Source organism: Myotis daubentonii, chromosome 15 (assembly GCF_963259705.1).
Source record: "Myotis daubentonii chromosome 15, mMyoDau2.1, whole genome shotgun sequence".
Lineage (NCBI taxonomy): Eukaryota > Metazoa > Chordata > Mammalia > Chiroptera > Vespertilionidae > Myotis > Myotis daubentonii.
In genome coordinates this window covers 210,654-226,084 of record NC_081854.1, presented here as the reverse complement: position 1 = coordinate 226,084, position 15,431 = coordinate 210,654, and the positions used below count along the sequence as shown (strand labels likewise).

The following is a 15,431-nucleotide window of genomic DNA, read 5'->3' as shown; positions in this document are numbered from 1 at the left end:
GTCACCTCCGACACGCGTGTCAGGTTCGCCATCACTGCCCTAGGGGCCCGGAGGGCTGGAAACCCCAGGCAAGCATGGACACCTAGGCATGTGCGCTTCACATTTCCACTTCCCTGAGGGACTTGTGGGAGGGAGGGACATGTATTTGACGCCCGTGTTTCACGTGAGATGACATTAAAATTCTCCAGGTCCAGCTGGGGTGGGTCTGTTGGTTGAGCATCCACCTGTGAACCAGGAGGTCACAGTTTGATTCCGGGTTAGGGCACGTGCCTGGGTTGCAGGCTTGATCCCCAGTAGTGGGTGTGCAGGAGGCAGCCGATCAATGATTCTCCTCATTGATGCCTCTATCTCCCCCTCCCTTCCTCTCTGAAATCAATAAAAATGTATGTCTTTACAAATTTCTCCAGGTGACAGCCTGTAACCCGCAGCCCATTCTACCCCTTCCTCCACTCCTCCTGCACCTTTGTTCTCTTGGGTTCTGCATAAACATTTCAAAACATTTTCTAAACCCCTGGGTCAGAAGTAACGAACGTTCAGCGGTTAGTGGTTGAGTGCTGCCCGCACGGCCTCTCCGGGCAAAGGGCTCCTGGCTGTGGTATCACATGTAGTCTTTCCCACGACCTGACATGGCCCTGTTGGCTTGGAGCGATGGGAAGATCTGGGTGGAATAAGGTACGTGGGTGCTGCTGCCCTCCCACTGCATGAGTGGGAGACCTTTCCTAGGAAGAAGGAGCAGTTGTCCGAGAACCAGCGATGTAGACGCGCCTCACGGGGGGCGCCCGGCACTAGCTGGTGAGTTCACAGCCATGTCCTCAAACCAGCTTCCTTCATCCTAAATGTCACACACTGGTTTGTGCCGGGAAAGTGGTCACGGGAGGTGAGCCGACTGCCTTCCTGTCCACGGCTATTTCAAACGTGGCCACAAATCCTTAGCCGTTCCTCCCCAGAAACCGCCTGGGCTTGTTCTGGCCAATAGCGGCAGCAGAATAATGCCATGTGACTTCCCTGAGACAAGGTCTTAACAGCGGTTCTCAACCTGTGGGTCGCGACCCCTTTTGCGGTCCAACGACCCTTTCACAGGGGTCGCCTAAGACCCTCGGAAAACACATATAATTACATATTTTGTGATTAATCACGATGCTTTAATTATGTTCCATTTGTAACAATGAAATTGGGGGTCACCACAACATGAGGAACTGGATTAAAGGGTCGAGGCATTAGGAAGGTTGAGAACCGCTGTCTTAGAAGAATGTGGCTCCATCTTCTTTGCTGACACTCTCCCTCCCTCTGGGATGGCTCGGCCAGCCGCCCTGCTCATGCCCGCCGCCCTCACCCTGACTTAGCCTCACAGCTCCCACAGCCCTGCATGACCAATGGAACTACAGGCCTGTGGTTCTGGCTGGAACATGAGGCCCACCGGGCAGAGACTGGGCGTGGCTGTCCCCACTCTCCCCTTAAGAAACATTTGCTGGGCCCTGGCAGGGTGGCTTAGTGGTTAGGGCGTGTCCTGATACCCCCAGGTTGCAGGTTCGATCCCTCGTCACAGCACACACCAGCAACCAAGAAATCATCTGCCTCTCAATCAACAAACCGATCCCCCAACCACAAGCATCTCTCCTCCCACGATGACCATCCCTGGAATTCCATGACACCCCTCCTCTCAGGGTCGATGGAAAGATCACCCCCTGGTTTAACACTAGAATCACCCAGGAACAGTGTAGTTGAGCAACTAAATCCTCTGCCCTTAATACCACCAACCCTCAAAGCAAGGAAGGGGCTCCCTTCGTGGTTTTCCACCAGAGATTCCCAATATCAAGGTCTTGGTTTGGTGCTGTTTTGTAGCCTCTCTCACACTTGGCAAATAAACCTTTTTCTAACCGAATGAACAGGTTTTCATGCCCTAGCCAGTTTGGCTCGGTGGATAGAGCGTTGCCCTGCAGACGGAAGGGGCCTGGGTTTGATTCTGGTCAAGGGCACATGCCTAGGTTGCAGGCTCCATCCCTGGCCCTTCTCAGGGCACATGCGGGAGGCAACCAATTGATGTGTCTCACATCCATATTTCTCTCTCCTCCTCCCTTCCACTCTCTAAAAAATTGAAAAATATCCTCGGGTGAGGATTTAAAAAATAATAAAAAGAACAAACAGGCTTTCAGAGGCAACATAATCTGGCTAAAATTCAATATTTTGTTTCAACTGAATTTAATTCATGTTTAACAAGTGAATAACTGAAAGACCCCTTTAAAAGTAGTTTTGAGGGTTTTTATTGACACTATTACAGATGTCCCCCATTTTCCTCCACCCAGCCCCACCCCCTGCCTTCACCACACTGTAGCCTGTGTCCCTGGGCTTTATATATATATATATATGCACATACATTCTTTAGCTCATCTCTTCCAGTCCCCTCCAAGGCCCCTTCCCTCTGAGATCTGTCTGGTCCTTGCGTCCATGTCTCTGGTCCTATTTTGTTCATCGGGTTCCACATATAGGTGTCTTTCTCTGACTGGTTTATTTCGCTTAGCATCATAATCTCCAGGTCCATCCCTGCTACTGCAAAGCGAAAGGGTTCTTTTTTTTAACAGCCACGTAGTATTCCATTGTGTAAATATACCACTTTTTCTTTTTATCCACTCATCTACTGATGGGTACGTGGGCTATTTCCAGAGCGTGGCTATTGCAAACAACACTGCTATTGAATACAGGATATATTGCTGGAAGTGGGATTGCTGGGCCAAATGGAGGAGTTGTTTTAACAAACGAGTGGATTTAGAGATTATTAAGCAAACCAAATGGAGAGTACCAGACAGGGCAAAACCCAAGGATGGGAGTGGATACCCAGTTTGAGAGGCCTTTCCTAGCAGCCCCCACACGGCTCCCCATTGCTGCTCCCCTGCAGTCAGGCATGCCCTTGGGTGTGGTCCCCCAAGATTTCTCAGTTCCTTCAACTAAGTTTATGCTCAGGGCACCAACTCTAGCCCCTCCAATTCTCCCCCTTCCAATGGCTGAACGAAACCAAACTGTACGTGCGCAAACGCCCCTAGCCTGTGCCAGGTGGGCAAGGGAAGCCGGGAGGGACGGGCGGTGACCACCCTGGGCTCCAGCACAAGGTGAGTCCCCGGGTCCCTCTCTCAACTATGGCTGGACGGTCAGAGAGGCCTGCCTTCTAGGCTGTTTGACTGAACCTGGGAAGTTTCGGTGGGAATGGGGTCCCAAATTCACCATGTGCCCTGGCCCTCCGGTCCAGCCCCACCCCACGCCCAAGGGCCCTCAGACCAGCCCAAGGGACCATTTACTTTAGCTCAGCCCGGTCCACAACCCCTAGGCAGGCTTGACACCCACCTCCTCAGCACCCAGAGAACCACCCACTCCCAGCTCAACCTGAGGCCTCCCCTACCTAGAGAGACCCCTATAGCCTGGCCAGGACCCCCCCCCTTCCCAGCCCAGAAGTCCTGGAGACCTCATCTCCCCGCTCCCAGCCAACCGTCCACCCTCTAACAGGAAGGGGACACTGTCCCACCGCACCGGGCCAGCAGCCCCCACGCCCAGGCCCTTTGCCACCGCTGTCCCGCAGACTTCCTGGGAGACTCCCTGAGGGGTGTGGTATCACCCCGTTCCCTCTCTCTTCCTCTCGGAAATCAATAAAAAGACATCCTTTGGAATGTAGATTCCAGACTTTCTGGAATACGCAAATTGCAGGGTCATGGTAGCAAGTAACAAGTATCTGTGAGCAGGAAGGCAATGGCTGTTGGGTAAAGCAACCGAGGAGGTGGGTCCCAGGTTGAGGGCCAGGAGCGCCCCAGACACAGGGGCACAATCCAGGAGCCCAGGAGGAGGAGTGTCTCAGGAGACGGGGAGTGGCTCCCACCAATCGGCTGCCAGGGCGGGTGTCAGGCCTGACTCTGTGCTACACACCGTGCAATGACTGACTCTACCAGGGACGGCCCTGCCGACCCTCCCTGCAGCCAACAGGCTCCAATCGGCCAGGACTCGGTCCCAGCCCAGGCGTGGCGGCTCGGTGCGTTGGAGGGTCATCCGGTAAACCAAAAAGGTGGCGGGTTCGACTCCCGGTCCGGGGTTTCGGGTTCCCTCCCCGGTCGGGGTGCGTGCAAGGAGGCAAGCGACGGATGCTTCTCACATCCATGTTTCTCTCTCCCCCACACTCCCCACTCTTTAAAAACAGAAAACAATAAAAACATATCCTCGGGTGCGAATTAAAAAAAAAAAAGACTCGGATCCGAAACTGCCAGCCTCCCTGGTCTTCGCCCCCGTCCTTAGGGCCAATGGGGAGGCAAACACGGTCCCCTGAGCAGCCACAGACGACGACCCGCTTCTGGTCCTCCTGCCTCCGGCTTCCAGCCCCGGCGACACGCAACCGGGCGACACGCTTCGGTTTTTCCTGATGGTCACTGTCTGCGCCCAGCATTTCAGCCTCCGCCAAACGCACGGGATGCGGTGAACTCGGGCTCCCCCATCCGGGTCCTCTGCTTCCCCGGCAGGTCAGGGCGGACGTCATAAAGGTCCCCCCCAGGAGAGGAGTCTGTGTGTCCTGGGGTGCGGGAGGGGGGGGGTATCCATTGCTTGGAGCGTCCTTCCCCAGCACCAAAGCTTTCGGTTCCATTCCCGTCAGGCACGTACCCGGGTGGCGGGTTCGACCCCCGGGTCAGGCACATTCGGGGGAAGCGGGGTGCCTCCGGGGCACGTTTCTCTGTCACATCGGTAATCAATGTGTGTCTCTTTAAAAACAATCCACATGTCCTCGGTGAGGGCTTAAAAAAGGAAGAAGGAAGGCCAAGCGCAGTTCAGACTCGACCCCCGCCCTCGCCGTGGGTCTCAGCGTCCGTCCGCGGTCTCAGCGCCCCTCTCTGTGGCGTCGGCCGCGGTCGCCGGACGAGAAGAATCATCCATCCCGGAAGAGAGGGCGCCCCCAGGGGCAGAACCGGAAGAAAGCGAGGGTCCGGGCCGCAGCGTGAGCCTCAGTAAAAGGGGGTGCGGGGGGCGAGGGGCGGGGGACAGAGGGGAAGCCAGCCCCGCCCTAAACCCACCGCCAGTCACGGCGCTGCCGCCGTTGTGGTGAGCAACCGCCGCGCCGCACCACGCGAGAAACGGCCAAAGGCGCGCGAGAACCAGGCGCTCCCCCCACCCCCCCGGCGCGCTGCCTTCTGGGACTTGTAGTTGCCGGCGCCGAGCGCGCGCACTTCCGCCGCGCACCGGAAGCATCGCCATTGCCTCGCCCTCGCAGGTGAGTCAGGCGCGACGCGACGAGCGCTGAGGTTCCGCTGTGAGTGGGGCGGAGCGGGTCGCTGGACCGGGCCGAGGTGACCCGAACGGCGCCGGGGAAGGAGGGAGCGGACCGGCCCGGAGGCCTCCTCTTGCGGGGCCGGGCAGGGGCCTGTCCGATTCACGGCGCTCCGGCTGCGGGAACGGGGAGAGGGCCGGTCGGTCCGCCAGGGCCCCTCGCTGTCGCCCGGTGGGGGCGGCCCTCCCGCTGCGGGACCGGGCGGGGCGCCTCTCGTGGGCCGTCTTCTGCCGAAAAGCAGGCAACGGGCTGCAGTGTTTTTGTCGGGACGCAGGCGGACGTCTGTGGCTGTGGCGCCTCCCACCCAGGCTGGACCGCGCCTCCATTGTCCCTCTGTTAACCCCTAGAGTGCCGGGAGCGCTATCAAAGCTTCGAAAGGGCGTCCATTTCTAAGTCTGCTTTATTTTTTTTAACAATATATTTTATTGATTTTTTACAGAGAGGAAGGGAGAGATAGAGAGTTAGAAACATCGATGAGAGGGAAACATCAATCAGCTGCCTCCTGCACGCCCCCCACTGGGGATGTGCCCGCAACCCAGGTACATGCCCTTGACTGGAATCGAACCCGGGACCCTTCAGTCCCCAGGCCCACGCTGTATCCACTGAGCCAAACAGGTCAGGGCTCTAAGTCTGCTTTTATTAGTGACGACGATATTGCTAAGTATGTCAATGTAGTAAAGGTTTCCTTAAGTTTTTGAATATGTAACTTCATTTACTTGCGATTCGTAACTCCCCCCCCCCCCCCAAAACTGCTGTAAAATCAGCAAAAAAATGCCTTGGCAATTTTAGCAGAGTTCCTAGGATTTGGGTTGGCACTCAAAGGGTTAAACCACACTGCCCCCCCCCCCCCCAAGGCTCTCGGTGCAGGTGCAGGTGCAGGAGCCGGTATAGCCCAGGTTAGTCCTCCTTGTGGATAAAGAAAGGAGTCCTCTGTGAAAAGTGACCCCTCAGGGTCCTAAGAAGGTGGTAAATTCCTAACCGGCTGGTCCTGGCAGGTGGTCACGCCCCAGGGCTGTTCTGTAGAGAAAAAGCTTATCATTGTCTTAGGGCCCCAGCGGTTCTCAACCTGTGGGTCGCGACCCCTTCGGCGCTCGAACGACCCTTTCGCGGGGGTCGCCTCAGACCATCCTGCAGATCAGATATTTACATGACGATTCGTCACCGTAGCAACATGACAGTGATGACGTAGCAACGACAATAATGTTATGGTTGGGTCACAGCATGAGGAACAGTATGTAAAGGGCCAGAAGGTTGAGAACCGCTGGTCTTAGGCAGACTGCCCATTGTTTCCGTGTTTCTGCCCGGGGTTAGCACCCCTTTGAAATGCTTTTGTTGTTGAGTATTGTGTCATCCCTGATCCCTGTCCTGCTTCCTCCTCCCCTCCCCTCTCCTCCCCTCCTTGCACGTAATCTTCGCATGTTCCTGCCTTAATTCTGAATGCCTAAAACAGCGGTCGGCAACCTCGTTAGTCAACAGAGCCCAATATCAACAGTACAAGGATTGAAATTTTGTTTGCGAGCCAGATTTTTTAAACTTAAACTCTATAGGTAGGTACATGGTTATTAACTTAATCAGGGTGCTCCTAAGCTGGCCTTTGCTAAAAACGCCCTCCAACTGATGGAGGTACTTTCGCTGAGGTCGACCCCTTCCAACTCTCCCGCCCACACTCGCCTGGTAGACTTGTTCCGTCCGTCTCCTTCCGTTCATCCTCTCTCTGTGTCCAAACCATCTCAGCATACCTTTCTCGGTCCCCGATACTACATCTTCTTTCACTCCACAACGTTCCCTAAAATTAACTTCATAAACTTAAAGTTTTAAGTCAACTGCGTGCCCGCACGTGGTATTTTGTGGAAGAGCCACACTCGGGGCCAAAGAGCCGCTGCTTGCCGACCACTGGCCTAAAAGAAGCTGCAGGCTCATTCCTGGAAAGCCCTTTGTCAGTCTGCGGAGATCTGGCTTCCAGGTGTGTTCTCTGTTTGGCTTCCATGAACTAGAAACGTTCTCCAGGGGTGCTGCCCCCCCCTACATCCCCACCCTTGCCCTAGAGCATTGATGGCGAACCTACGACACGCGTGTCAGAGGTGACACGCGAACTCATTTTTCTGGTTGATTTTTCTTTGTGAAATGGCATTTAAATATATAAAATAAATATCAAAAGATAAGTCTAGATCAACCAAAGGACTTGTATGCATGCATATAAGCATAACCAATGGACATAAGACACTGGGGGATAGGGGAGGCTAGGGGACTGTCAAGGGCAGGGGGGAAAAAAGGACACATATGTAATACCCTTTGTAATACTTTAAGCAATAAAAATAAAAAATATATATACCAGTCTTTGACTATGGCTGCAAATATCAAAACGTTTCTATATGTGACACGGCACCAGAGCTAAGTTAGGGTTTTTCCAAATGCTGACACGCCGAGCTCAGAAGGTTCGCCATCACTGCCCTGGAGACACCCGGCCCCAGAACACGTAGCCACATTTCCTTCCACTGGCAGGTGAACTCCGTACACAGTCTGAAGAGAAAGTGTATGTCGTCCAGGTGAACAGAGAGGAAGGGGGAGCCCAGCCCGAGCAAACAGCGTCAGCAAACACCTGTCCCTGGGTGTTGGGGGCCTCCGTGGGTTGTGTGTGCTGATGCCCCAGGTTAGGGGCTGGAGGGGCGAGCAGGGCTGGGAGCTGCAGCTGTCCTGGGCCCGAGGGTTTGCCTGCTGGGTTTCAGAGAGCCTCTGGGAGTGAGTGGAACCCTGTGGCTTTGGAAATAACTCGGTGCACGGGGGAGTGTTAGGGCGGGGCAATGGCTGAAGGCGCTCTGCATTTCCATTGCTGCTTATTTCTTGATTGCTTTTCGGGAGAGAGAGTCAGTCAGTTGTTGTCCCGCTTACTTCTGTATTTGTTGGTTGATTCTTGTTTGTGCCTTGGCTGGGGATCAAGCCTGCACCCTTGGTGTATGCTCTAAGCAGCTGATATACCTGGCCAGGCGTCTTTCTTCTTCTTTTGAGAGAGAGAGAGAGAGAGAGAGACATCGATTTGTTGTTGCCCTTATTTCTGTGTTGTTGTTTTCTTAAAGGTATTTTTATTGATTTCAGAGAGGAAGGGAAAGGGAAAGGGAGATAGAAACATCATTGATGATATAAGCATAACCAATGGACATAAGACACTGGGTGATAGGGGAGGCTAGGGGACTGTCTAGGGCGGGGGGATAAAATGGATACATATGTAATACCCTTTGTAATACTTTAAGCAATAAAAAAAAAAATTGAAAAAAAAAAAAAAGAAACATCATTGATGAGAGAATCATTGACTGCCTGCCTCCTGCACGCCCCCCCACTGGGGTTCGAGCTCGCAATCTGGGCATGTTCCCCGAATGGGAATCAAACTGTGACCTCCTGGTTCATAGGTTAATGCTCAACCACTGAGCCACGCCGGCCTGGCTCTTCATGCATTTATTTGTTGATTCTTGTATGCACTCTGACCCGGATTGAACTGGCAACCTTGCTATCATGGGATAGCGCACTAACCAACCGAACTACCAGCCAAGACTCCATTTCTAACGAGGTGCCAAGAAGAAAGTCACAAAAACAATAGAGAAGGAGTTCTGGTCACAGCTCTGTTGAGTTGAAGATGCTATAGGGCAGTGATGGCGAACCTTTTGAGCTCGGCGTGCCAGCATTTTGAAAAACCCTAACTTAACTCTGGTGCCATGTCACCTATAGAAACTTTTGGATATTTGCAACCATAGTAAAACAAAGACATATCTTTTTGATATTTATTTTATATATTTAAATGCCATTTAACAAAGAAAAATCAACCCAAAAAATGAGTTCGTGTGTCACCTCTGAGACGCGTGTCATAGGTCCGCCATCGGTGCTAAAGGGGGTATGACTAGACGTGGAGGAGGGAATGGCAGTGTCCGGGAGCCTGGGGCAGCGCTTAAGACCCCACCCCATAATCAGGGAAAGAGGAACTTGGAAATGTAAAGAGAAGGAGCCTCGTCCCCAGTCTTCCCCAGGTCCAGCGTGCGATACGGAAGGAGAATTTCATGTTTGTGTGTGATTGATGTGAATGTGCTGTGCCCATACTGGGTGTCAGCTCAGGGCTCGGCTCATCTCATTCTCACAGCAGCACCATGAGGCAGAACCTGCTGCTCTCCCGGAAGTCTACAGATGAGACCGAGGCCAGGGGGTTAACGTCTGCTGGGGTCCTTCCTGCTGAGGCAGTGGCAGAGCTGGGACTTTGAATGCAGACCGTCTGGCCCTGGCCGGCGTGGCTCAGTGAGCTGAGTGTCATCCTGTGCACCATGGGGTTGTCTGTTTGATTCCTGGTCAAGGCACACACCCAGGTTGTTGGCCCGATCCCCGGTAGGCGCTGTGCAGGAGGCAGCCAGTCGGTGTTCCATTCTCACCATGATGTTTCTCTCCCTCTCCCTTCCTCTCCAAAAATCAACAAACATTTCTTTAAAAAAAATAAAAATCGGGGGGCCAGCAGTCTGGCTGCAGAGTGGGTGCTCCGAGACCTGGCCCGTGGGTGCCTCCTGACAAGGAAGGAGAGGATTAGAGGGTGGAGATGGTTAGGCAGTAGGCGATTGCTCAGGGACGCAGCGGTTCACAACCTTCCTGATGCCGCGACCCTTTCATACAGTTCCTCATGTTGTGGTGACCCCCAATTTCATTGTTACAAATGGGACATAATGAAAGCATAGTGATTCATCACAAAAACAGTATGTAATTATAGATGTGTTTTCCGATGGTCTTAGGCGACCCCTGTGAAAGGGTCGTTCGACCCCCAGGTTGAGAACCCCTGGGCTGGAGTGTCACAACAAGACGGCATTATCTCAGCTGTGGGCAGCCTTCTTGGGTGTGGTGTGCCTGTGAGCGTGCATAGGTGAGAGGGCAGGGTGAGGATGGGCAGGGAGACGAGGAGAGACTGAGGGTGTTGGCCACCCAGCTGGCAAGGGCGGGGCTTACACCAAAGGAAAACCTCCCCTGAGAAGTTGCCTAGGAGCCACTTAGGAGGGTGTGGGCTTGGAGGCGTCCGGATCATTGATTGGAATGAATTGAGAAGCTTGTCTGCAGAGATGGGCCCGAGCCAACGTGGCTCAGTGAATAGAGCATCGGCCTGGGGATCAAAGGGCCCCGGGTTCGAGTCTGGTCAAGGGCACGGACCTTGGTTTCAGGCTCCTCCCTGGACCGGCCCCTGGTTGGGGCATGTGCAGGAGGCAACCCATCGACGTGTTTCTCTCCCATGGATGTTTCTGTCTTCCGCTCTCTCTAAAAGATCGATGGAAAAATAACCTCGGGCGAGGTTTAACAGCAGCTGAGTGTCGACCGAAGAACCAGGTCACTGTTCCCTCCCCTGTCAGGGCACGATCCCCGTGTGGGGCGTGCGGGAGGCAGCGGATCAATGATTCTCTCTCATCGTTGATGTTTCTCTCTCTCTCTCCCTCTCTCTTCCTCTCTGCAATAAAACAGTTATATTTTTTTAAGAAAAGTTTGTCTGCAGAGAAGAGATCATGGTGAGAGGGGCCGGAAGGGGGAGCAAGAGCCAGACCTTGCAGTTGTCAGGGATGGAGATGGATTGGATGTCGATGTCCTGGCAGTCTCATACCACCCAGAACGTAGACACCAGCAGGAGAAGGCAGAGAGAAGCATCCGGTAGCACGGGGCAGATGGGGAGATGGGGCAGGGCACCCAGGTGGGAGGGGCGAAAGGGCAGGGGCCGTGGGCCGGGCAGGGCTGTGCTGGGGGGGCAAGCTGAGAGCCAGGGTGGCAATGTGCTCAGGATCCTGGCTGCAGAGCTCCTGGCTTCTGGCTCCCCAGTCACCAGGCCTTGGTGAATTTTTACTCGAGCTTTTTATTTTTTTTTAAAAAAAGTCTGTTTTAATTATAGTTGATGTGCACTCTTAGATTCAGGTGTACACATGGCGATTAGACATTCAGGTACCTTGTGCTTTTCTTGATAAGTCTGGTACCCGGCACCATTCACAGTTAATATGATATTAGTGACTGCATTCCCGAGGCTGTACGTACAATCCATGGGATTATTTTTAAAATAGGCAGATTGTACTTCTTAATCCCCTTGACCTTTTCACCCGTCCCTCAGCCTTTCTGACGACCATCAGTTTGTCTCTGTATCTATGAGTTTGTTTCTGTTTTGTTTATGTTTAGATTCTGCATGTAAGTGACATTATACAGTTTTTATTTTTCTGATTTAGTGTACTGAGCATCATACACTCTAGGTCCATCCATGCTGTCACAAATAACGAAATTTCATTCTTTTTCATAGCCAAGTAATATTCTATTTGTAGATATATATGTGCCACAATTTTTTCATCCACTCATCTATTGACGGACACAGGTTGCTTCCATATCGTGGTTATTGTAAATAATACTGCAGTGAACATAAGGGTGGATACATTCTTTCAAATTAGTGTTTCAGATTTCTTGGGATAAATTTCCCAAAGGGAATCATTGGGTCATAAGACGGCTCCATTTTATTTTATTTTGTTTTTTTAAAATATATTTTATTGATTTTTTACAGAGAGGAAGGGAGAGAGATAGAGAGCCAGAAACATCGATGGGAGAGAAACATCGACCAGCTGCCTCCTGCACACCCCCCACTGGGGATGTGCCCGCAACCCAGGTACATGCCCTTGACCGGAATCGAACCTGGGACCTTTCAGTCCGCAGGCCGACGCTCTATCCACTGAGCCAAACCGGTTTCGGCTCCATTTTAAATTTCTTGAGGTAACTCCACACTGTTGTCCACAGTGGCTGTGCCCATCTGCATGCTCACCAACAGGGCACTGGGGTTCCGTTTGGAATGATGCTTTAACCAAATGAGCCACACCAGCCAGGGCTCTGCGTATTGTTCAGTTGGATTTTCTTTTTTTATGTTGAGCTGTATGAGTTCTTGATATACTAGTATATAGGATATTAACCCCTTATCAGATATATCTTTTACAAATGTCTTCTCCCATTCATAAGTTGCCTTTTTGTTTTGTTGATGGTTTCCTTTCAGCACAAAAGCTTTATAGTTTAATATACTTCCGTTTGTTTATTTTTGCTTCTGTTTCCCTTGCCCTAGGACACAATATCTAAAAATGATTGGTAGGCCCTAGCTGGTTTGGTTTAGTGGATAGAGCGTCAGCCTGTGGACTGAAGGGTCCCGGGTTCAATTCTGGTCACATGCCTGGGTTTCGGGCTCGATCCCCAGTGGGGGACGTGGAGGAGGCAGCCAGTCAGTGATTCTCTCTCATCATTGATGTTTCCATCTCTCCCTCTCCCTTCCTCTCTGAAATTAATAATATATATATATGTGTGTGTGTGTGTGTATGTGTGTATATATATATATACACACACATACTAGAGGCCCAGTACACAAAAATTTGTGCACCCAGGGGGGTCCCTCAGCCCGGCCTGTGCCCTCTCATAGTATGGGACCCCTTGGAGGATGACCACCTGCTGGCTTAGGCCCATTCCCTGGTGAATTGGGCCTAAGCTGGCAGTCAGACATCCCTCTGGCAGCCCGGGAGCCCTCGGGGGATGTCCACTTGCCAGCAGGGAGCAGGCCTAAGCTGCAGTTGGACATCCTTAGCGCTGCTGAGGAGGCAGGAGAGACTCCCACCACCACCGCTGTACTGGCAGCCATCAGCCTGGCTTGTGGCTGAGCAGAGCTCCCCCTGTGGGAGCGCACTGACCACCAGGGAGCAACTCCTGTATTGAGCATATGCCCCCTGGTGGTCAGTGTGTGTCATAGTGACCAGTCATTCCCAGTCGCTCTGCTGTTAGGTTCAATGTGCATATTACCCTTTTATTATATAGGAGTGCCTGGCCAGCCTGAGTGAGGGGCTGAGGGCCGTTTTGAAGCTGGCTAAGGCCCCCAGAGGGGACCCTCACTCCATGAGGGTGTGGCCAGCCTGGGTGAGGGGCTGATGGCTGTTTGCAGGCTGGCCACGGCCCCCAGCCACCCAAGCTCCCAGTGGAGGCTGGCTGGAAGCAGGTGTCTGGGATTTGTTTATCTTCTATAATTGAAACTTTGTTGCCTTTAGTGGAGGCCATAGCCAGCTCAGGGCAGGCGGGAAGCTTGGCTTCCTCCATCGTTCGGGCAGCTAAGCCTCCTGCTTGCTCCAGCTCCGTGGCTGCCGGCTGCCATCTTGGTTGGGTTAAATTGCATATAGTCGCTCTGATTGGCTGGTGGGTGTGGCTTGGGGCGTAGCAAAGGTATGGTCAATTAGTGTCTTGGTCTTTTATTAGTGTAGATATATATATATATGATTGATAGGACTTGGCTGGGTGGCTCAGTTGGTTGGATCATTGTTCCATACACCAAATGGTTGCAGATTTGATCACTGGTTGGGGCATTTATGGAAGGCAACTAATGAAGTTTCTCTCACATCCATTTCTGTGTGTGTGTCTCTTTTTCTCTAAGATCAGTGAATATATCCTTTAGTGAGGATTTTTAAAAATTAAATAAATAAAAATTATTGGTAAGACCAGTGTCAAGAGTTTTTTCCTTTTTTTTTTTTTTTTCATTTAAGTCTTTAATCCAGTGTGAGTTTATTTTTGCATGTGGAGTTAGAAAGTGGCCTAGTTTAATTTTTCTTCATCTATCTGTTTAGTTTTTCCCATCACCATTTCTTGAAGAGACTGTCTTAACCTTTTGTCATGGATTGACCATATAAACGAGGTTTTATTTCTGGACTGTCTATTCTGTTATTCTGGCCCAGGCAGTGGGGCAGCATTTTGGTACCTCCAGAATGTCTTGAGGGAGGGTGCATGTGGGACGACACCCCTCTTTCATAGTGTCCTTTGCTGTCCTGGGGATTCTCATATCCTCCTTGTCACCATCCCCCACACACATATTTTGAAACTGGGAGATGTTTCCTTGTAATATTTTAAATTGTGCAAAAACATTTTTTGAAACCAGGTCATGTTTCACTGTTGTTTGAGAACTGTACAGGTTTTCTTTTCTTTCTTTCTTTTTTTTTTCCAAACCACTAGATGTTTCATTGGAATATTTTATATATATATATGTTTATATATATATTTTTTTTTAATTGATTTCAGAGTTGAATGGAGATAGAGAATCATTGATCAGCTGTCTCCTGCACGCCCCCTACTGGGTATCAAGCTCACAACCCAGGCGTATGCCCTCACCGGGAATCGAACCGTGACCTCCTGGTTCGTAGGTAGACGCTTAACCACGGAGCGACGCCGACCAGGCTCATTGCAATAATTAAAAATTATACAATTGCTTTGACACCCTGCCTTTATCTCTCCCATTCATTCTCTTGAAATGACAGAAAAAAAACTGACCTGTTTGCTTGTATGTTGAGGGAAAACTGTATCTGTGAGATCAAAGTTCAGACACCACAGCATGCGCCTGAGCATTTCCTTTAGCCTGGGGGCAGCTCAGGACCATCCCCAGCCCAGACCTGAGCAGGCTGGACCCGCTTCCCCACTGGGAAGCCGGCGTGGCTTTCCTCAGAGTCCTGCCTTCCCGCCCCTCCTACCCAAAGGCAATGCCCTTCAGCCGGAGCATTTCTCTCCTTTTTGGGGGTGGGGTGGGCTCGGGGGTGTGGGGGTGCTGGGGAGGGGCTGACTCCCTGATTGTGCCTCCACCACTAGCACTGCCCCCTGAGGACGGCTGCCCCTCTGAGACGGCGTCTTCAGGTCTGAGGAGGAAATGGAAGTGTGTGCCCAGCCAGCCCCATCCCAGGTGAGTTAGAGACCTTGGCTTGTTTGCCCCTCTCTCTCCTCAGCTGTAACGTGGGTCCAGGAATATAGCACTCGCCGCCCCAGGAGCCATGATGCTGCCTTATTCCTTTGGGTGAGACCCCTGGGCTCCCTGCAGATCCAGCTCCTTCCTGTGTGGGTGAGCCAGGGGTTCCTGGGGCCTCCTGGACCTGGTGCCCTGGGCCAGGTCTCTTTCCCTCGCGTCCAGAGTGGGGTGCTGCCTTCGTGGTCCCGTCAGGGCAGCTCACACCTGAGAAGTGCAGGGACTCAGTTGTGAAGCTGAGATGCCACATGAGGCCTGGCACCCAGGGTCAGGGTGCGTGACCCCTCACCTGCCAGCCTTCCTCGAACGCCTGCTCTCTCCGTGTTTTCTGTAAAGGACCAGGTGGTGGGAACT

General features: G+C 52.2%; 2 protein-coding genes across 6 annotated transcripts in view; both read left to right on the top strand.

The window, feature by feature from the left end:
* The window catches only part of LOC132217204 (uncharacterized), a 58,322-nt gene that overhangs the window by 20,015 nt on the left and 22,876 nt on the right, over nucleotides 1-15,431 (top strand). The window contains exons 7-8 of the mRNA XM_059667278.1: nucleotides 4,418-4,493; nucleotides 5,170-5,236. Coding sequence (XP_059523261.1) covers nucleotides 4,418-4,493; nucleotides 5,170-5,236 — 143 coding nt within the window. The remainder of the gene's footprint in view (nucleotides 1-4,417; nucleotides 4,494-5,169; nucleotides 5,237-15,431) is intronic.
* Nucleotides 1-15,431, top strand: part of ZNF544 (zinc finger protein 544) — a 276,321-nt gene that overhangs the window by 254,470 nt on the left and 6,420 nt on the right. For 2 of the 5 annotated variants that reach the window (XM_059665583.1, XM_059665579.1), the window contains exons 1-2: nucleotides 5,264-5,432; nucleotides 14,927-15,017. In XM_059665583.1, the coding sequence (XP_059521566.1) occupies nucleotides 14,985-15,017 (33 nt within the window). In that variant the 5' untranslated portion in view covers nucleotides 5,264-5,432; nucleotides 14,927-14,984. Of the gene's footprint in view, nucleotides 1-5,181; nucleotides 5,237-5,263; nucleotides 5,433-14,926; nucleotides 15,018-15,431 lie in introns of those variants that run through there. The other 3 variants (XM_059665580.1, XM_059665581.1, XM_059665582.1) reach the window with 2 other exon arrangements.